Source organism: Cetorhinus maximus, chromosome 23 (assembly GCF_964194155.1).
Source record: "Cetorhinus maximus chromosome 23, sCetMax3.hap1.1, whole genome shotgun sequence".
In the NCBI taxonomy this organism is placed as follows: domain Eukaryota; kingdom Metazoa; phylum Chordata; class Chondrichthyes; order Lamniformes; family Cetorhinidae; genus Cetorhinus; species Cetorhinus maximus.
The window spans coordinates 20,360,204-20,382,097 of NC_135901.1; the positions used below are offsets into that span (position 1 = coordinate 20,360,204).

Here is a 21,894-nt window from a genome sequence, read left to right on the forward strand (position 1 = left end):
CGTCGGGAGATGGGGGCAGCATGTAGGTTACTGCCTGGGGCGGGGTGGTGGTGGTTGGGAGGGGTAATGATTGAGAATGGGAATGCTTTGAGCGGAGTTCCCACTTAACATGTCTCCTTTGTCCATCATCCCTCTATTGGACCAGGGTCACATCATTCCTCCATTTCTGCTGCAGAGACCAGCTTGGTGGAGATCAGTGACATGTTGTAAGGTCACAGATACAGTGTCTGTCTTCCTGTTTAAGGCAGCAGACATCTCCTGCACTGCCGTGGTCATGACCTGCATGGGCCCATTTCAGAGCCGTGCTTGAAGCTCCATGGAGGCAGCCACTCTCTCCATGACAGACCGTCTCTGGAACCTCCTCCAGCCCTACGACCCTCCGAGCACCTTATGCTTCGCCAATTCTGACCCCTTCCTCACTACCCCACCTCCATCACTCCACCATTGGTGGCCGTGCTTTCAGCTTCCGAAGTCTCGAGCTCTTGAATTCCCTCCCTAAACCTCTCTCTGTCTCCTCCTCTAAAACGCTTCTTAGAATCTACCTCTTTGACCAGGTTTTTAATCATCTGTGAAGCACCTTGGCATGTTTTACTTTGTTAAAGGTTCTATATAAATGCAACCTGTTGTTGTTATTGCCTTTCATTGGTAGACTCAGGAACGTCACACAAACATTTTCAATTCTCGTACCATAATTATGTTATGACACAGCAGCTATTTAAAATCCTAGAGGGAGACTTTAAAAAATAGGTTATGACAGTTCTTTAAGTGGTATGATTTGACTTGTAACTCTAAATTCAGGAATAACACCACCAGTTCTAGGGAGGTTTTTATATCAAGCTACATGAGACATTTATTAATTTACACAAGTTAAAAATGTACACATGGCTACAAATTACTATCATAACTTAAAACAAATTCCCAAACTAATCTGCACTAAGGCAACAACAACCCTAAGACTTTAAGCAGACACCAGGCAAAGCATTTTCACCTTACAAATTCAAAATGAGGTTCCTTTCACTTTGGTTCCTTTGCAGACAGTTGTAGGCTTACAGCTGGTTTTTATGATACATGCCTCTGCCCTGCACACACAAAACTGCCTTCTGTTATACCCGGCACATCTCATTGAATGTAAATTCTCATTGTATCACCAGCCCTTTTGAACTCCATCTCTTCTAACAATAAAACCCCTTTTCATAGTGCCAATTTTATTAGTAATATAAACATATTGCTTGATGTCTGCTGGCTAGGTGCAAGATTTCACTTTCCTTCTTGAATGCTCTATTCAACAAAATGCAAATGTACCTCGACTTCTCTGCTTACATCTCAAAACTAATATCCATCAAAGCACCCAGACTCGCTGGCTTGAATCCAATTGAGGCACATGCACACAGGCTAAACCTCTATTTAAAAAAAAAATTCCAATAACATTATATACATTAATAGCTTCATGACAATCATCACAATCATTTTCAGAGTGGAAACTTAAACCTGCTGTTTCACTTTCAGTCAGGAACAAATCACACTTTTACACCAGCCTCTGATTTGACCGCAGGTTTCCAGCATTCACCATTGTTCTTCCTGCCTCTAAACACAGTTGTAAAGGAGCCTTCTGTTCCGTTTCAAGGAGCTCTGAACCATAGAAGAGAGCAGCTGGGACACATTTCTGACACACCTCAGGATTAACCCACATGTTCAATCCTGGATGTGATTGACAGCAGCAGAAACAGTAGAATCCAACCCCTGCAGTCACTCATGAACTCGCTGGTGTCTCCGCAGGTGGGATGACCGAGTGAATCCCTTCCCACACACAGAGCACGTGAACGGCCTCTCCCCACTATGAGTGCGTTGGTGTCTGTGCAAATGAGATGACCAAATGAATCTCTTCCCACAGTCGGGGCAGGTGAACGGCCTCTCCCCAGTGTGAACTCGCTGGTGTGCCAGCAGGGTAGTTGATACACTGAATCCCTTCCCACACTTTGAACAGGTGTACGGCTTCTCCCCAGTGTGAGTGCGCTGATGTATCAACAGTGTGAATGACCGAGCGAATCCCTTCCCACACTCGGAGCAGATGAATGGCCTCTCCCCAGTGTGAGTGTGCTGGTGTGACAGTAGGTGGTATGACTGAGTGAATCCCTTCCCACACTCAGAGCAGATGAATGGTCTCTCGCCACTGTGAATTTGTTGGTGCTTAATCAGATTGGAGGAATCTGGGAATCCCTTCCCACACTCGGAGCAGGTGAATGACCTCTCTTCAGTGTGAGTGCGTCGGTGTCTCAGCAGATCACTGCTGCTTTGAAAGCTCTTTTCACAGTCAGAACATTTAAAAGTTCTCACATCAGAGTGAACTCCCTGGTGTGTCAGCAGGTGTGATAACTGAGTGAATCCCTTCCCACATTCAGAGCAAATGAATGGTCTCTCCCCAGTGTGAACTTGCTGGTGCGCATTGAGTTGAGATGATCGCTTGAATCCAGTTCCACAGCGAGTGCATATGAACGGTCTCTCGTCAGTGTGAACACGTTGATGGGACCTCAGTTCCCCGGAGCTTTTAAAGCACATCCCACAATCTGGACATTTAAATGGTCTCTCCCCAGTGTGAATTCGCTGGTGGGTATGTAAGCTGGATAACTGAGTGAATCCCTTCCCACATACGGAGCAGGTGAACGGCCTCTCCCCGGTGTGACTGCGTCGATGAATTTCCAACACAGATGGGGATCTGAAGCCCTTCCCACAGTTGCCACATTTCCACGGTTTCTCCGTGGTGCAGGTGTCCTTGTGTCTCTCCAGGTTGAATGATAGGTTGAAGCCTTGTTCACATACAGGACACATATAAGGTTTCTCCCCGCTGTGAACGGTGCAATGCTTTTTCAAGCTGTGACACTGATTAAAGCTCTTTCCACAGTTAGTTCCCTGCAGCACTCACACCAGCGCTTTTCCAGCCACACTAATGTTTGAAATCATCCCACAGACAGAGCAGACAAACATTTCTCCTTCCACATTCAAAGTCTGATGGAATTCAGGTCCTGATGAATTGAGTGACTCTGTTAAATCTTGAAGGGTTTGAGTTTCCTGTCTGTAAATACTCCAGTTCTAATGCTTGGAAATGGAGTTTTCAAAAATCATCATCACTGTAAGAATAAGGCAGAAATTCAAAACAGACAATTCTAGTTTCTATGGAACATTTTCCCCACAAAGCTGTAAATCCCCGTCCCAGACAATCCTCCCCCATCCCTGGGCTGAAATCTAAACCCATGCCACCATCTCCACCATTTCTTTCTTCCACTCCCAGTTTTCTCCCTCTCTCAACTCTGACTGGGTTCAGTTCTCCAGCTCCTGTGTGCAGAGTAAAGTGAATCAGTCAGTCATTTCTTTCCTGGTCACTGGAACCCTGAAGCTCTGCCCACTCTCTGTTCCCTCATCAAGATGGTCATCCATGCACCCTGCTGGCTGAAAATGCCTCTCCCAACATGATGGCCAGTTGCCTGGGTGACCTGGGCCTGTCACTGAGGAAGCCCCACTCCTCCCACTCCTCTGATTCATCCTGACTCCCTTTCTTAAGTCCCTCAGGATTGAGGATGACTTGCTTCCATTCTCTCTCAATGGATTTGGAGATGGCTGATAAGTCCAGGCGTATTCAGCAGACTCTGTCACATGCGGGCATGTGGTGATTGAAGGGTTGGATGGATAAGGTGTTGGTGGGTCGTGTGCTCTCTGATGCCCCAACCTTGCCCCTGCATACTTTCGGTGAAGTCTTTCAATGTGTTTGGTGCCTTCACAAATAAACCTTCTACAGTTTGGGCGGACACAATCCAGGGACTCCTATGAGACTGCGGGGATGTTTGGTCCCTCCAATGATGCTTTGAGGACATACCTAAATGTTTCCTTTGTTATCCTGGGAGTCTCCTGATGTGGCTCAGTTCCAAGTAGAACAGTTGCTCCTGGAATCTGCTGTCAGGCATACGAACAACATGTCCTGCACAGCAGAGCTGGTTTTGAGTGGTTAGTGCCTCAATGCTGGGCATGTTGGCTTGGGAGAGGACACCAACTTTCTCGTCACAAGATTTGAAGGATCTTGTGAAGGCACCACTGGTGGTACTTCTCCAGTGCTCTGAGGTGCGTGCTCTAGGTTGTCCAAGCCTCTGAAGCCTTTAGGAGTGTGGGGGTCACTGCTGCCCAGTAAACCATGATCACTGTCTTGAATTGAGATCTTCATCCTCAAATACTCATCTCCTCATTCGGCCGAAGGCTGAGCTGGAATATTAGAGGTGATGATATATTTAATCAGTTATGCCTGCTTTCGTCAAAAAGAGGCTGCCAAGATATGGAAAACAATCCACATTTTCCTGGATTTCGTGGTCGACAGGAGGTGTTAAAACCCACAAAACAGATAAAAAACGGTGGGTAGAAAGTGCACAGGAGAGCCAACAACTCACGGACACAAACGACATGCGTGGTTTTATCAGCGCTGCCAAGACCATCCATGACCCAAACGCTCAGGGGCCACCCCACTGAGAGCCATGTATGGAAGGAACTTCTTCAGGGAGAGGGAGGAGGTCAGTACTCACTGGAGAGAACATCTTGGAGAACTCCTAAACCAAGACTCTGTCTTTGACTTGAATGTCCTCAATTCCAATCCTCAATAACCCGTCTAGCTTAGTCTTGGTGCTACCACGGTCCAGAGTGAAAGTGAAAAAGCCACTTGACAGCTGGAAAACAACAAGATCTGGAGCAGATGGAATCCCTGCTGAAACACGGCGGAGTTACATTCCTGGCCCGGCTGCATAACCTCACAGTCCTCATTGGGAAGAGGGATGCATGCCGGGGGTTCTCTGGGACACTGTGATGTATTCAAGAAGAGAGACAAACCCAAATGTGATAATTACAAAGGAGTCTCCCTGCTGTCTGCCACAGGGAAAATCATTGCAAGGATTCTCCTCAATCACCTCCTCCCAATTGCCAAAGAGCTCCTTCCAGAGTCACAGTGCAGGTTTTCTGTATCGAGACGCACTACAGACATAATCTTCACTGTGTGGCAAATCCAAGAAAAATCCAAGAAACAGCTCCAACCACTGTACTTGACCTTCTTGAACTTCACAAAAGTCTTTTACACTGTCAAACATGAAGTTTTATGCAGTATTCTCCTCAAATTCAGCTGCCCTCAGAAATTTGCCACCATCCTTCTACTCCACAATGACAGGAAAGCCGTGATCCTCATCAACGGAACCACCACAGACCCTATCTCAGTGAAGACTTGGATCAGACAAGGCTGTGTCATTGCACCAACCCTCTTCTCTATTTTCCTCTCTGCATCTCACCTCAAGCACATTACCAACAGGTGTGGAGATAATCTACAGAACAGACAGGAAGCCTACACCACCTTCAAAATAACAACAGAATCAGTCCAACCTCAGACATTGGGCTCCAGTAAGCAGATGCCTTATCTGTATGTTAAAACCATCAAACTGTGTTGATTCCATAACCGGTAATATCCTTGCCTCATAAATGTCCAGACATCTCAGTTTTTAAAATTTCAATACCTAGCACAAAGGAAGATGGTTGTAGTTGTTGGAGATCAGTCATCTCAGCTCCAGGACATTACTGCAGGAGTTCCTCAGGGTAGTGTCCTCGACCCAACCATCTTTAGCTGCTTCATCAATTACCTTCCTTCCATCATAAGGGCAGAAGTGGGGATGTTCGCTGATGATTGCACAATGTTCAGCACCATTCGCAACTCCTCCGATACTGAAGCAGTCCATGTCCAAATGCAGCAAGACCTGGACAATATCCAGGCTTGGGCTGACATGTGGCAAATAACATTTGCGTCACAGAAGTGCCAGGCAATGACCATCTCTAACAGGAGAAAATCGAACCATCAAGCCTTGACATTCAGTGGCATTACCATTGCTGAATCCCCCACTATCAACATCCTGTGGGATACCATTGACAGAAACTGAACTCGACTATCCATATAAATACTGTGGCTACAAGAGCAGATCAGAGGCTCGGAGTCCTGCGGTGAGTAATTCACTTCCTGACTCCCCAAAGCCTGTCCACCACCTACAAGATGCACTGCAGGAACTCCCCAAGGCTCCTTAGGTAGTATATTCAAAACCCATGACCAGTGCCATCTGGATGGACAAGGGGAGTAGACACACGGGAACACCATCACCTGGAAATTCCCCTCCAAGCCACTCACCATCCTGACTTGGAAATATATCACCGTTCCTTCACTGTCACTGGGTCAAAATCCTGGAACTCTCTCCCTAACAGCACTGTGGGTGTACCTACAGCACATGGACTGCAGCGGTTCAAGAAGGCAGCTCAGCACCACCTTCTCAAGGGCAACCAGGGATGAACAAAAGATGCTGGCCCAGCCAGTGAAGCCCACATCCCATTAACTAATTTTTTTAAAAAATGACCGAATCTCAACAGAATTCCAAATTTCCACTATATTTTCTGTGAAGTGATTTCTGACATTGTTCCTGAACAGCCGAGTTTCAGTTAAATAAATAAATATAAATAATAAATTATTTGTACATTTAAATGGTAGAAATCATTTTACTCTTAACTGGTCATGCAACAAATTTTTAGAAAAACATAATTTTAGTAAAATACTGTGAATGCTGGAAATCTGAGATAAAAACAGAAAGTTCTGGAAATCCTCAGCAGGTTTGGCAGCTTCTGTGAAGAGAGAGAAACAGATTTAACATGTCCAATCCAATACGATTCTTCTTCAGAACTGAGTATTTCCAGCATTCTGATTTCATTTTAAACACATAATTGATGTAAACTTTATTGTCCTTACAGGTATCTGGATGTAAATCTGACTTCAGACCTTCCTCTGAACAGTTTTCAAACTGACTCCAGCTCATTGTCCATTCCTTCACTAAAGACCCGGATGGAAAACCCTCAGCACAAGATGGCGGCGGCCGGTTGCCCGGGTAACCCGGGCTTGTCACCGGGGAGTAAGCCCCGTCTCCCTGATCCGCCCTGACTCCCACTCGCAAGATGGCGGCCAGTGAGCTGGCTGCCCCCGGGCCTGTCACCGCGAAGAAAAAGTCCAGTTTCCGGCTGGAATTCATGACAAATCAGCTTTCATAATGATGCTGAGTTTTAGCCAGTGAGGGAGATCCGTGATTAGCCCCGCCCCTCATTCACTCCGATTGATTGGAGGACCTGACGCTGCCTCGCGGGCCTCCAGTCCCGCTCCCTCTTCCTATTGGTCCGGAGCTGCCATCAATCACTGGGCTTTGTGAGTTGAAGCATGCGCAGTGCTAATGCTGTAGCTGAAGTGAGGCTTGTCGGCCCCAAATCTCAATAAGGAGTTTCTGGTCCCGCGTTTGTTTCGAGCGGAAGGGAAACAGCTGCGGCTTCTCCCGGCGACAGGCCTGAGTTAACGGTCACCATCTTTATAGAGGCTGCAAACCCGCAGGAGGCAAAAAATCAAAGAGAGAGTTTGGTGTGAAGTCAATGGGTTGTTGTAAATCAGGTCAGGGTTACAGTCAACAACAACAACTTCTATTTATATAGAGCCTTTAGCATCAGAAACCATCCCAGTGCATTTCACAGGAAAATTATAGAACAAAGTGTGACACCGAGACACATGAGGAGATATGAGGGCAGGTGACCAAAAGCTTGGTCAAAGAGGTAGGTTTTAAAAAGCGTCTGAAAGGAGGAAAGTGAGGTGGAGACGGAGAGATGTAGGGAGGGAATTCCAGAGCTTGGGGCTGAGGGAACTGAAGACATGGCGACCAGAGTTGGAGCGATTATAATAGGGAATGTACAAGAGGTCAGAATTAGAGCAACACAGATATCTCGGAGGGCTGTGCGACTGGAGGAGATTATAGAGATAGGGAGGGACGAGGCCATGGAGGGATTCAAATTCAAGGTTGAGCATTTTAAAATCAAGGCATTGCTTGACTGGGAGCCGATGCAAGTCAGGGAGCACAGGGGTGCTAGGGGAATGGGACTTTCTGCGAGTTCAGACTCGGGCAGCAGACTTTTGGGTGGCCTCAAGTTTACAGAAGGTAAAATGTGCGAGACCAGCCAGAGTGAATTGGAACAGTCGAGTCTGGAGGTGATGAAGGTGTGGATGAGTGTTTCAGCAGCAGATGTGCTGAGACAGGTCAGGCAATGTTACGGACTTGGAAAAAGGCAGCCTTAGCGATGGCACGGATATGAAGTCAGAAACTCACCTCGGGATCAAATGTGACACCAAGGTTGTAAACAGACTGGCTTAATCTCAGAGTATTGCCAGGGAGAGGGATGGAGTTGGTCATTGGGAAATGGAAATTGGAGCAGGGACCAAAAACAGTGGCTTCAGTCTTCTCAATTTTTTACTGGAGTTAATTAGTCAGCAGGAAGAGAACCAGGATCCAGAATAGGCCCTGAGACTGATACCAGGTTTAACTTAGTTAGAGGGGGAGAGAAAGAAGGAAGGAAACCCTGGGAAGTTTGGAAAATTGCTCATAAAATCTCCGCACTGAGTTCTGGACACAAGGTTAATGTCTGCTATTCTGTTTGGTCGGTCAGGGTTTTTCAGATTAATGTTTTGTCACAAGTCATGAATGAAGTGAATCATCAAAAATATTGTTATCTCTAGTTGTACAAATTTGTTGAAAGGATGTGGAAAGGATTATCCAACACTTTATTCGGATTTCAGCACAGGGAGGAGGGAGAGGATATGGGATGGAGATCTGTGGCTTTGGGAGAACATGAGAAGAAAAATGTTCCATAGGAATTAGAATTGTCTGTTCTGAGTTTTTGTCCTGGACTTACAGTGATGACTTTTGTAAACCCCTTTTACAGGATATTAGGAGAGGATTTGCAGACGGGAAACTCAAAGCAAACATCACATCCAAGATCTGACAGAGTCATTTGATTCATTAGGAATTGAATACTGTTGACTGTGGAAGGAGAAATGTTTGTCTGTTTTTCCTGTGGGAAAAGATTTCAAACATCAGTGTGACTGGAAAAGCACTGAGACTCACACACCCGAGTGAGAGTGTTCCAGTGCACTGACTGTGGAAAGAGCCTTAACCAGTTCCACAGCCTGAAAGACATCACACCATTCACTGCGGGGAGAAATCGTACACGTGTTCTGTGTGTGGATGAGGCTTCAATTGATTGTCCAACCTGGAGAGACACGAGGACACCGACACCACGGAGAAACCGTGGAAATGTGGGGACTGTGGAAAGGCATTCACTTGCCCGTCCAAGCTGGAAACTCATCGACGCATCCACACTGGGGAGAGACCGTTCACCTGCTCCGTGTGTGGGAAGGAATTCACTCAGTCATCCAACCTAGCATTACACCAGCGAGTTCACACTGGGGAGAGGCCATTCACCTGTTCAGTGTGTGGGAAAAGATTCATTCAGTCATACAATCTAACATTACACCGGCGAGTTCACACCGGGGAGAGGCCATTCACCTGCTCCGTGTGTGGGAAGGGATTCATCAATTCATCTAATCTAGTGTCACACCAGCGAGTTCACACTGAGGTGAAACCGTTCAGCTGCACTTCCTGTGGAATGAGCTTTAGGCTTTCATCCACCCTTCTGAAACATCAGCGAGTTCACACTGGGGAGAAACCATTCAGCTGCACTGACTGTGGAAAGAGCTCCAGGCATTCAGGCAGTCTCATTGTGCACCAGCGAGTTCACACTGGGGAGAGGCCGTTCACCTGCTCCATGTGTGGGAAGGGATTCACTGATTCATGCCAACTGCTGAGACACGAACGAGTTCACACTGGGGAGAGGCCGTTCACCTGCTCCGAGTGTGGGAAGGGATACATTGATTCATCCCAACTGCTGAAACATCAGCGAGGTCACAAGTGACTGCAGGGGTTGGATTCTGCTATTATTGCAGCTGATAATCGCATCCAGGATTGATAGTCTGACAATGTCAGGTTTGTTTCTGCTGATGTTAATAACCCCTGTAACTTGGCTGGAGTTTAATATTCTGGACCTATAGCTGATTGTGTTCTCGGGGCTGCAGGATACTTTTAAGAACGGCTGTCTGTGATCTTCCCCCTCAATTCAGGAACCCTCACCAGAAATTAGTTTAGAATAAGATCATGAACTTTTACTTCAATCCTAAAGTGATCTTTGGTACGAGCTGTACAATTCAATGCCTGAGAGGTTCCACTGATTAACATCTCCAATTAGAAAGTGCTGATTAATCCTTGCTGATAATTCTTACTGACTTGCACATTGCACACAGTGACACCTCCATTATCCATCAAAAAGAAGGGGAATGGGAATTGGTGGATAATCGAAATTCTCCAAATGTTACCCCTCCCGCCTGGCGTGGGAATGGAGACAAGTCCAATCCAAGTACCAGACTGTAAGAAATTGCCATCTAATAAATGTATAAAATCTTAAATTTATAGAATACTATAGAAATTGCTCACTCTCTCTTATGAAGAAAGCTTCCATAGCAGCTTACTGGGTGACAAACACAGGACAGGCCTGTTATCTCTGCCAAGGACAGGCCCTTAAAAAGATACTTCTAACCCTGATACGATTGGCTCTCATGGCCCACACTTAAGCTGCCTGTTGTAGCGGATATCTAGTTCATGGTTTGTGTGTTTTAGAGTATAGTTTTTGGTTTTGGGAATTAACGTCTTAACTGTAGAAAATAGGATAAATTGAATTCAAACAAGCTTGGAGTCTATTACTAAATTAAAAATTTGGGGCAATGTTGACTTAAGAGGTTAACAGCTGGAAGGTAAGATCATAAAGTAGCAGGTGGGCTTGCTTAGCTAAAGAGCTGGAGACATGACATCAGCAATCCTTACAAAAACAAGGGCAGTCCAATGAGATGTTTTTGTTTTAGGAGTTAGAGCTAAATTAGTTTAAAAGCAGTCAGTAAATCTTGGACAATTGTAAAATCCATTTACTTCATCAGATCAAAGAAGAGATTGTATATGAGGGATAATTAACATAAAGGTTGGTTTCAGGACATCCCAGAAAAGGCTATGTTGTCATGGAGTTGGGGGAACTTAGGGTGATTCTCTGGTTTCAATTTATCTGTGTGTTTGCAAAGTTAATTGCAGTTTGGACCTCGTGCTTTGCAGCGCATTGAGAGAAGATAGCCAAAGGAAATTAGTTAAATAGGCCTTTGCTGTAAACAGAGTTTAAAAACTAACTTCATCATTCATCGTGTGGAATGCAAGTGAGACTTAATCTCGGTTTGAATTTTGTGGAGGGAACAGAAGCTGGAAGATTTCCTAGTTTGAAGCTAGTGGTAGAATCTACAGTGATCCTCACAGAGTCTTGTGGTAAAGAAAGCAATAAACAGATTAGCTTGGAACTATTGAAACTTGATCAGGACAAGGGACTTAGGCATCCGTAGTCAAGAAATGGTAAATGAAAGTTTTACCTCTGAGAATAGCTGGAGTTGAAGAGCATTCGCCAGGAAATTGTGGTATGTTTATGGATGGTCCCGACAGAAGTAAATAACTTTAATATTGTGTCTTAAAAAAGAATTCTTGGAGTAAGAAGTAAACCTGAGTGCATAACATACATAGTTATAAACCATATTATTGTGTTAATAGCGCTTGTTTTTAAAATTCTTTTACATACAATAAAGTTGGTTTTGTTTAAAAAATAGAGAAATCTTGTGGCATAGTTCTATTGATTAAAACAAGGTATTTGATTTCTTTTAGAATGTTCACTGTCCCTAACCAGATCATAATACTGTGTGAAGTTTAAAACAGGCTCTCGAGAGCAGAAAGATTTCAAAGTGATGCATACTGTCTTCAGCACAACACCCACACTCCCAGCACCCCACTTTGGCTCACACCAGTTAACTGTTCAGAGGAGACTGCCGCCACCAACTACGGAGACCAGCACTCACTGTCATCTGTCCATTTGTCCTCTGGGACCAGTAAACCATTCTCACCTGTCACAGGTCGAATGCTTTTCCTGTCTATTTAGCTTATTGATCATACCTAAGCTGTTGCTTCCCAAGAAACTACTTTAAAATCACTTATGAGCTTGACCCTGTTTTTGGGTAATCTGTAACTCCCGGACATAAATCTTCCAAAGTGGTGTTAGGAGAGGGGTCACAGTGATCGAGATCACATGCCTGAGAAGCGACGGCCTTAGTTAAATGTGGATAGAGATTTTCTTCAGTTAAGCCAGGAGCATCCATTGATATTGGCATATTCCTGAAATGATTGATAGATGGTCCGACAGGGAAAATATATGCTGGGGGTGAGAGATATCCTAGGAATTGTAGAAGTGATTGTTTTTTATCCATTTGTGGGAAGTGGGCGTCGCTGGCTGGGCCAGCATTTATTGCGCATCCCTAATTGTCCCTGAGAAGGTGATGGTGAGCCACCTTCTTGAATTGCTGCAGTCTATGTGATGTAGGTACACCCACAGTGCTTTTAGGGAGGGAGTTCCAGGTTTTGACCCAGGAACAGTGAAGGAACGGCGATATATTTCCAAGTCGAGTTGATGAGTGGCTTGGAGGGGAGTTTCCAGGTGGTGGTGTTCCCATGTGTCTGCTTCCCTTGTCCTATATGGTAGTGGTTGTGGAGTTGAAAGATGCTGCCTAAGGAGGCTTGGTGAGTTCCTGCAGTGCAGCTTGTAGATATGAACACTGCTGCTACTGTGCATCGGTGGTGGAGGGAGTGAATGTTTGTGGATGTGGTGCCAATCATGAAGGCTGCTTTTTCCTGGATGGTGTCACACTTCTTGAGTGTTGTGGGAGCTGCACTCATCCACGCAATTGGAGAGTATTCCATCATACTTCTGACTTGTTCCTTGTAGATGGTGGACAGGTTTTGGGGAGTTAGGAGGTGAGTTACTTCCTGCATGATTCCAAGCCTCTGAATTGCCCATGTAACCACAGTATTTATATGGCTAGTCCAGTTGTTTCTGGCCAATGCTAACCCTGAGGATGTTGATTGTGGGGGATTTTGTGATGGTAATGCCAATGAATGCCAAAGAGTGATGGTTAGATTCTCTCCTGTTGGAGATAGTCATTGCTTGACACTTGTATGGCGCGAATGTTACTTGCCACTTGTCAGCCCAAACCTGGATATTGTCCATGTCTTGCTGCGTTTGAACATGGACTGCTTCAGTATCTGAGGAGTCGTAAATGGTGCTGAACATTGTGCAATCATCAGCAAACATCCCACATCTGACCTTAAGATGGAAAGAAGGTCATTGATGAAGCGGCTGAAGATGGCTGGGCCTAGGACACTACCCTGAGGAACTCCTGCAGTGATGTCCTGGAACTGAGATGATTGACCTCCAACAACCACAACCATCCTCCTTTGTGCTAGGTATGACTCCAACCAGTGGAGAGTTTTCCCCCTGATTCCCATTGATTTCAGTTTTGCTGGGCTCCTTGGTGCCACACTCTGTCAAAAGTAGCCTTGATGTCAAGGGCAATCATTCTCACCTCACCTCTGGAGTTCAGCTCTTTGGTCTTGAGTGTGACAGGGATTACGAATATATCTCAATAGGCTTTCTGAAGAGGTTCAAAAAAGGCAACATTAAGTTGCAGAAGACCCAGAATCAGTTTGCCCACGGTGCACTCGTGTGTCTTACAACTGAATAAAAAGTACAGGAGTTAAGGGATCTTGTCAATAAGTTGCAAAAGGAAAGTGATGGTTAGTAAGAGAGCATTGCTGTCCGGCACAATCAGTTATGCTGGGAACAGGAGGCACACGATAGAATGTTATATAAGAAAAAATAACTAGAGCAGACACTGGAAGAAAATATTGAGTTATAGGCAGAATATAACCAACTGAGTGAGCAGTTGGAAGATTCAAGGGGGGATTTGAGGGGATTAGTTCAGTAACAATCTGTCATCTCCCCCAAAGCAGATAACACCCTGGGTTTAGTTAAAATCTGACAGCTTCAGGTACAAATCAGCAGCAGCAGCACTCGTGGCTACTGTCTCCGAAACCAGAACAGGTGACCCTGGCTCTTTTTGGGATAACATAGTTGAAAGCAGTTCCCCCTCTCCTATGCAATGAGGAAATGCCTGTGACTGTGTGTGTGTGTGTGTGGGTGGTGGGGTATTGTGTTTGTGTGTGTGTGTGTTTGTGTGATCACCTGAGCCAGGGCCACAGCACAGGCTAAGACCCTGATAGAATGGGGAGTGGGGAATGGTGAGGAGCCATCCTCGTCCACTGGGGTCAGGGAAGAGGTCATCACCTTGACCACTCGCAGACCCCTTTCCCCTGGTCAGGTTAGAACTCTGAAAGAGGAGTTGGGGGTGGCAGGGGGTGATAAGAACACTGACACCCTCCTCACGCCATAGTGGGAAATCTTTAAAACTTCCCATGCGGAGTTAGAGAAGGATGACCTTAAACAGATTCTCCTAGCTGTAAGTTCCCGAGAGTTAAGATGAGAAATGGACAGAGACATTTTGACCAAAGGCTCACTCGGGGAGGTAGAGACTGACCTAAGGAGGCCCTGGGCGAAGGGAATATTGACTTTCACCAGGTTCCAGTTAACATCAAACAGGCCCCCACTGAAATCCTGAGTGTATTCACAGAGAGGCTCCATGACTGTTACCAGTGCACTAGGGAGGGTCAGGGTCACCATTTTGATTCCCTGAGCTTCAACAACCTCTTCAGAAAGGGCTCAAGCTGTTAGTCCATAATGCATTGAGTGTTTATAACACTCAAACAATGCCCTGGGATGAGTTGCTCCTCCATTCCCATATAATCTGGAATCAGATCCATGGACCCAAGCACCCAGGAAGGTTAAGGTAGGGCCATCGAAGGCCCGTCGACCAACCAGAAACCTGGACCATCCAGGGACTTGGTGCCAGGAAGGGATGCCCCAGTTCACTGTTTTAATAGTAACCGCCTGGGCCACCACTATGTCTGTGATGGTTACAATCGGTGTAATGTGGAGGCTGGCAGTAACTGTGAGCCCTGCTTTCCCTCTCCTCCTGTACAGCTGAGTCCTGACCCTGTCGAGCAGCGGCGAGAGGCAGTAATAGAGGCCCTGTGAATTAGGAACAGATTGGCTGGTTGCTGCAGTGAATCAGGTAGCTGAACTAGCAGCTCCAGACACCCAGTGACTTCAGCAATTGGCCCTTTCAACTATCAACGTGGTTATGAATTGAACTAAAGACTTTCCTTTTAAGGATTTGGCTTTTTCCCATTTGTTATCCACCAAGATGCAGTGATAGAGAATGGGAGACATCAAAGTCGCCTCAAAATTAGCTGCAAGCACTTCTCTCTCTGTGGTAAAAACGCCAGATTATGAGAATACTGATTTGGACAGTAAAGTTACTCCAGGGCTCCTGAATGAGATAAATGGTAATTAATGGGATGGCCCACTTAAAAGAAAAGAAAAAAATCACACCATCAAATGGGAAGTGGAACAATTCACCCTAGGTATAGTTCAATAGATTAATCACAGAATCACACAGTGCAGAAGAGGCCCTTCGGCCCGTCGAGTCTGCACTGACATGGAGAAACACCTGACCTACCTACCTAATCCCATTTACAAGCACTTGGCCCATAGCCTTGAATGTTATGACGTGCCAAGTGCTCATCCAGGTACTTTTTAAAGGATGTGAGGCAACCCGCCTCCACCACTCTCCGAGGTAGCGCATTCCAGACCATCACCACCCTCTGGGTAGAAAAGCTTTTCCTCACATCCCCCCTAAACCTGCCCCTCACCTTGAATTTATGTCCCCTCGTAACTGACCCTTCAACTAAGGGGAACAGCTGCTCTCTATCCACCCTGTCCATGCCCCTCATAATCTTGCATACCTCGATCACCTTAATCTTCTATCCAGGTACATTCTACTGAAAGTCAGGAAAGTGTTGATGAGACTGGTAAATAGATAGCTTTCTCTTGGAGATGTTTGCCTGCTTGCCTCTGAACTTCCTAAGAAAACTGAATTTGATAATCTGGTCACTATCTGAGACATTGCACCATGCAGGTGAAGATAAGCAAAGATCTTCAGACAGACCACCCCTCGGGCCTTTGGTAAGATTATCTGAAAGTCCAAGAATGACTTGTATCAGATGGCACAGGGGGCATGATTTTGAGATACCAGTGTGAGTGTGCAGATGTGATTTGTTGCATACGGAGCAACTAAAATGCAAGAACGCATGGTGAAACTGCACTGAAGACTGGGTCAGACCTGCTCAGCTACTCGACAATAGAACAACATGATGTGATTAATGTGATCATAGACTAAGTTAACATTTTAAATCATCAGGACATTGACACAAACTATGTAGACAAACTGACATTAAGACAATGAGGATAGAATTAATCACACTGGTATCTGTCAGAGGGAGTAAAATTAAAGTGAAGAGGGATATAGAATCTGGATTTAGAAAATATTCACAAGGTGGACAGAGAGCTGGAGAATCTTTAAAGATTCATGAACTTTTGATGCATGAACCTTTGTTTGAACCATATGTATTTACAACATGCCAATGATTTAGAATTGTGTGACATGATATGTAGAGGACAAATTGAAGTTGATAGTTATCACATTTTACTGGAAAAGTTTTTACATTTATTCTTGGTGGCAGCTCAAGGGTTTGTGTTGCTGATTCTGATAATTCTAGTAGCTTTAGTATGTTATCGATGGTATGTAATCATGAAATTACGAAAACACACTCGTAGCTTAGAAGTAGCTGGGTTAGTCAGAAATCAGTTTGTGAGAAGTCAACCTTCCCAAGGTGGGGAGATCTGGAAGAAATCATTGTCCAATAACCTTGTAATTTTTAAATAAATTTATTGATTGTAGGAATAGCTCTCTCTCTCTCTCTTACGAAGAAAGCTTCCTAGGTTGACAAACAGGACAGTGTAGGTCTGTTATCTCTGCCAAGGACATGACTCCAGTGCAGACCCTGAAACAAGACAAACTTGATAGGGTCAGTGGAAGATGATGGGGTGACCTATGTGTAAACCAACTGTCTGAGTAAAGGTTAACAGGATGCCCGAGAAAGTGATGAGCCACTCAATGACTTCAAGGATTTCCAATGGAATATTAACTTGAAAATCTGTCCCTTGACAATTGAATAAGTGATTGACAGAAGACCCCCTGAAATAAAATATATACACAGCCTTTCAAGACGGAAATCACTTCAGACAAGAAGAAGTTTCTCAAAGTGATTCATGCCGCCTTCAGCCGAACACTTTGGTGCAAAGAGACCGAGAAAGGAAGAAACTGCCACCTCCAGGCACAATGATCAGCATCCCCCTGATCCAGGACCAGTAAACCATTCCGAGGAGACTGCCACCTCCAGCCACAGAGGTCAGCATCCCCCCTGACCCGGGACCAGTAAACCATACCGAGGAGACTGTCACCTCCAGCCACGGAGATCAGCATCCCCCTGATCTGGCGCCAGTAAACCATTCCGAGGAGACTGTCACCTCCAGACACTGAGATCAGCATCCCACCCCCCCCCCCCTACATCTCCCCATCCATTTGTCCAATCTGGGACCAGTAAACTATTCTCACCTGTTCCGGTTGTATGTCTTTTCTGCCTATTTAACTGATGTATCATATCTAAACTATTGATTCCTAATAAAATGCTTTAAAATCACCTACGCTTAGACCCCCTTTTTGAGGAATCTGTGACTCCTGGACTAAAATCTTACACTTGTCCATGAGAGTAACTTAAGGTATGAGAACTGAATAATCTAGTGTAATGATGAGGTGTTAGTTGTGGCTGAGTGTTTGCATCCTTATCTCTGAGTAAGGAGGTTGTGGGTTCAAATCCACATCCAGAAACATGAGCATAAAATTCAGGTTGATATTCTGATGCAGTACAGAGGGAGTACTGCACTGTCAGAGGTCCCTGCTTCCAGATGAGACCTTCAACTATGGCCCCATCTGCCCTCTCAGTTGGTGTAAAAGTTCCCATGATGTTATTCCAAAGGGAAGGAGAGTTCTCCTCGATGTTTTGCTTATTCCTTAGTTTTTGACATAAAAACTAGTTGGAAGTGTGAGTTGTGAGGAGGATGCAAAGACCCTTCAAAAGGTTTTGGAGAAGCTAAGTGAATGGGCAAAAAATTGGCAGATGGTAGGAAAAACAGAAATAGAGTATTTCTTAAATGGTGAGAGACTGGTAAGTGTTAAACTTCAAAGGGACTTTGGTGTCTTTGTTCATGAGTCACTAAATGCTAACATGGAGATACAGCAAGAAGGCAAATGGTATATTGGCCTTTATTACAAGACGGTTTGAGTACAGGAGTCAAGTGTCTTACTGCAATTATACAGAACCTTGGTGAGACCACGCCTGGAATATTCTGTGCTGGTCTCCTCGACACCTCTTTGTTCTTTTGTCTGTGACATCTTTTGGTTATCTCAACCTATCACTGGCTCTTTACCTAGCTCTTCTTGTCCCAACACCCCCCCCACTCCCCTTAAACCAGCTTATATTTCACCCCTTTCCTATTTTTACTTAGTTCTGTTGAAGGGTCATGAGGACTTGAAACGTCAACTGTGCTCTTCTCCACCGATGCTGCCAGACCTGCTGAGTTTTTCCAGATATTTCTGTTTTGTTTTTGCTAAGGAAAGGTACACGTGCCATAGACAAAGTGCAATGGAGGTTCACCAAACAAATTCCTGGGATGGAGGGATTGTCCTGTGGGGAAAGATTAAAGAGACTGGGCCTTTATTAACGAGAGGTGATCTCTTCAAACGTACAAAATTCTTGCAGGGGTCAACAGGGTAGATGCAGGATGTTTCCCCTGGTTGGGGGTCTAGAACCAGGGGACACAGTCTCAGAGAAAAGGGCAGGTCATTTTAGATTGAGGTGAGGAGCAATTTCTTCACTCAGAGGGTGGTGAATCTTTGGATTTCATTGCCCCAAAGGGCTATGGAGGCTCAGTCAGTGAGTATGTTCAAGACTGAGATTGATAGATTTCTACATCATAAAAACATCGAGGGATACAGGATTAGTGCAGGAAGATGGTGTTGGAAGTAAAAGATCAGTCATGATCTCATTGAATGACAGAAGGGCTGAATGGCCTATTCCTGCTCCTATTCCTTATGTTCTCAACAAGTATCACTGAACAGATTATCTGGTCACAATCACATTTCTATTTGCTGTGTACAATTTGGTGACTGCATTTCCTACATCACAACAGTGACTAGACTTCAAAAGAACTTCATTGGCTGTAAAGCACTTTGGGACATCCTGAAGTTGTGCAAGGCGATATATAAATACAAGTCTCCATTAACAAAGGAGAAAAGGCCCAAAAATGGAACAGTCAATAACAGGACATCAATCAGTCTCCTCTTATCTTAGAGAAATCAAAGACTCAAACACTGTGTGTTTGACACAAAGCTGATTTATTTAACCTAAATGCAGAATATTAAACTCCAGCCCAGTTACAGAGATTATTAACATTAACTGAAAGAAACTCCAACTGTCAGGATGAATGTGGTTCAGTCCTGGATGTGATTAACAGCAGGAATAACAGCAGAATCCAACCCATGAAACTTGTGAACTCGCTGGTGTGTCTGCAGGGTGGATGAATGAGAGAATCCCTTCCCACATGGAGCAGATCAACAGTCACTCCCTGGTGTGAACTCGCTGGTGTTTCAACTCGAGGGAATGCTGAGTGAATCCCTTCCCACATACAGAGCAGATGAACAGTCACTCCCTGGTGTGAACTCGCTGGTGTTTCAACCGGAGGGAATGCTGAGTGAATCCCTTCCCACACATGGAGCAGGTGAACGGCCTTTCCCCAGAGTGAGTGAGCTGGTGAGTCAGAAGATCCATTTTGCCTTTAAAGCTCTTCTCACAGTCGGAACATTGAAAAGGTCTCGTGTCATAGTGAACACGTTGGTGTGAAGTGAGGTGGGTGAGCTGAGTGAATCCCTTCCCACACTCAGAGCAGCTGAACAGTCTTACCCCAGTGTGAATGTGCTGGTGTCTCAGCAAGGTGGATAACTGAGCGAATCCTTTCCCACACAGAGCAGGTGAATGGCCTCTCCCCGGTGTGAACTCGCTGGTGATCCAACAGGCTGCATAACTGAGTGAATGCCATCCCACACTCAGGGCAGGTGAATGGTTTCTCCTCATTGTGAACTCGCTGATGTAACTGAAGGCTGGATAACTGTGTGAATCCCTTCCTGCACATAGCACAGGTATACGGCCTCTCCCCAGTGTGAACTCGTTGGTGTGTCAGATTCTTTTGGCTTTTAAAGCTCTTCTCACAGTCAGAACATTTAAAAGGCCTTATGTCAGAGTGAACAAGTTGGTGTGTAGTGAAGTGGGTTTGTTGAGTGAAACCTTTCCCACAATCAGAGCAGATGAATGGTTTTTCCCAGTGTGAGTTCTCTGGTGTTTACGTAAGCTAGATGACTGAGCGAAGCCATACCCACACTCGGAGCAGGTGAATGGCCTCTCCCCAGTGTGACTGCTTCGATGAATTTCCAGCACAGATGGGGATCTGAATCTCTTCCCACAGTCTCCACATTTCCATGGTTTCTCCATGATGCAGGTATCCTTGTGTCTCTCCAGGTTGGATGATCAGTTGAAGCCTCGTCCACACACACGTGTATGGTTTCTCCCCACTGTGACTGGTGTGATGTTTTTTCACGCTGTGTAACTGGTTAAAGCTCTTTCCACAGTCACTTCACTGGAACACTCTTCACTCTGATGTGTGTCTCTTCGCTTTTCCAGTCACACATATTTTTTTCAAATCATTTCAGTGGACAGAACATTTCTCCTTCCACATTCAAAGGCCGATGATATTCAGGTCCTGATGAATTGAGTGACTGTCAGATTTTAATGTGATGTTGCGTCTGAGTTTCACATCTGCAATGAATTTTCTTCTAATCCCCTGTAAAAGGAGTTGACAGTGTCAGTATCACTCAGTCCAGGATAGAAATTCAGAACAGACAATTCTAGTTTCTGTGAAACATTCTCTCTTCTCTTGTTTCCCCAAACATGTTGTCCAATCAAACTGAAAGAGCCCAAAATCACCAACAAACTCCCAGCAAAAGCTCCTTCTCCAGGGCCACCCAGACACGGACAAGACAATGGCAGCTACTGTGATCACCACCAGCCCCCGAAAGGGTTGCAACTACCCTGCATCTACAAATTGCTGTTTTAACCAGGCCCAAGAGGAGGTTCAGGAGAAGACCCCCTGAGTTACTCAGTCCCTGCCACACTGGGCAGCGAAAGGTTTGTAATCAAATGGTTGAAATGTAACCAAATGTTGAGCAGCAGCACCTTTAGGTAACTATACAGGGGCTGCAACCTGTCACACTGAATAAGTACATGTCCCGTGGACTAGGTTGCAAACATCAGCTGCAGCCTGGGACTGGGTGAAGCTGCTTAAAAACCTAGTGCCTGGGATGCCTTGGGGTGGGGAATGGGAGGATTCAGGAACGGGTAAATTCAAAAGCAGCAAGGGAAATGTTAAGGCTGCAGAACAGAGCAATGCTTGGTAAAAAATAGACAGAGTGAGTGTGGAAAGGAGAGTGAGAGTGACACAGGGAATATGGCAAAACCTATAAGTTGGATACGGGGAAACCAGCAGTGAATCAGGATCCCCCCTGTCCCTCTGTGTGTCCCCGGGAGTAGGAATCTTCTCTGTCCCCCCAGGGGAATCCCCTCTGCACCCTCCCCGCCCTTCCAGGGGGAATCCCTCTGTCTCCCCTGCCCCCCCGGGCAGCAACGGGGAATCGGTCTGATCCCCCGGGGCTGCTGAACTGAACCCAGAGGGAGGGATAAAATTCCCCCTGAGCTGTGATCCTGGGATCTGCAGGATCTTATTGGGGGTTTGCGGCCTCCACCGGGTATTTCTGAATCCTCCCCTCGGTGCAAACGCGGGTCCGGTAGCTTCTTATTGGGGGTCTCTCGCTCGGGGACATTTCTCTCCGATTGTGGGTTCCACACCTCTAGCTCTAGCACTGTGCATGCTCTAGTC

At 45.6% G+C, this 21,894-nt stretch overlaps 4 protein-coding genes across 5 annotated transcripts in view; all 4 read right to left on the reverse strand.

Moving 5' to 3' along the window:
- The window catches only part of LOC144697337 (uncharacterized), a 290,314-nt gene that overhangs the window by 191,628 nt on the left and 76,792 nt on the right, over positions 1–21,894 (reverse strand). The gene's annotated exons all lie outside the window — the stretch shown is intronic.
- Positions 1–21,894, reverse strand: part of LOC144697059 (uncharacterized) — a 395,607-nt gene that overhangs the window by 104,610 nt on the left and 269,103 nt on the right. The window lies entirely within an intron of this gene.
- Positions 836–2,829, reverse strand: LOC144697009 (uncharacterized). The gene has a single exon (XM_078568762.1). The coding sequence runs from the start codon at positions 2,824–2,826 to the stop codon at positions 1,747–1,749; it is 1,080 nt and encodes a 359-aa protein (XP_078424888.1). The 5' UTR covers positions 2,827–2,829; the 3' UTR covers positions 836–1,746.
- Positions 19,257–21,894, reverse strand: part of LOC144697310 (uncharacterized) — a 273,200-nt gene continuing 270,562 nt past the window's right edge. For both annotated transcript variants that reach the window (XM_078569286.1, XM_078569287.1), the window contains exon 2: positions 19,257–20,802. In XM_078569286.1, the coding sequence (XP_078425412.1) occupies positions 19,611–20,039 (429 nt within the window). In that variant the 5' untranslated portion in view covers positions 20,040–20,802 and the 3' untranslated portion in view covers positions 19,257–19,610. The remainder of the gene's footprint in view (positions 20,803–21,894) is intronic.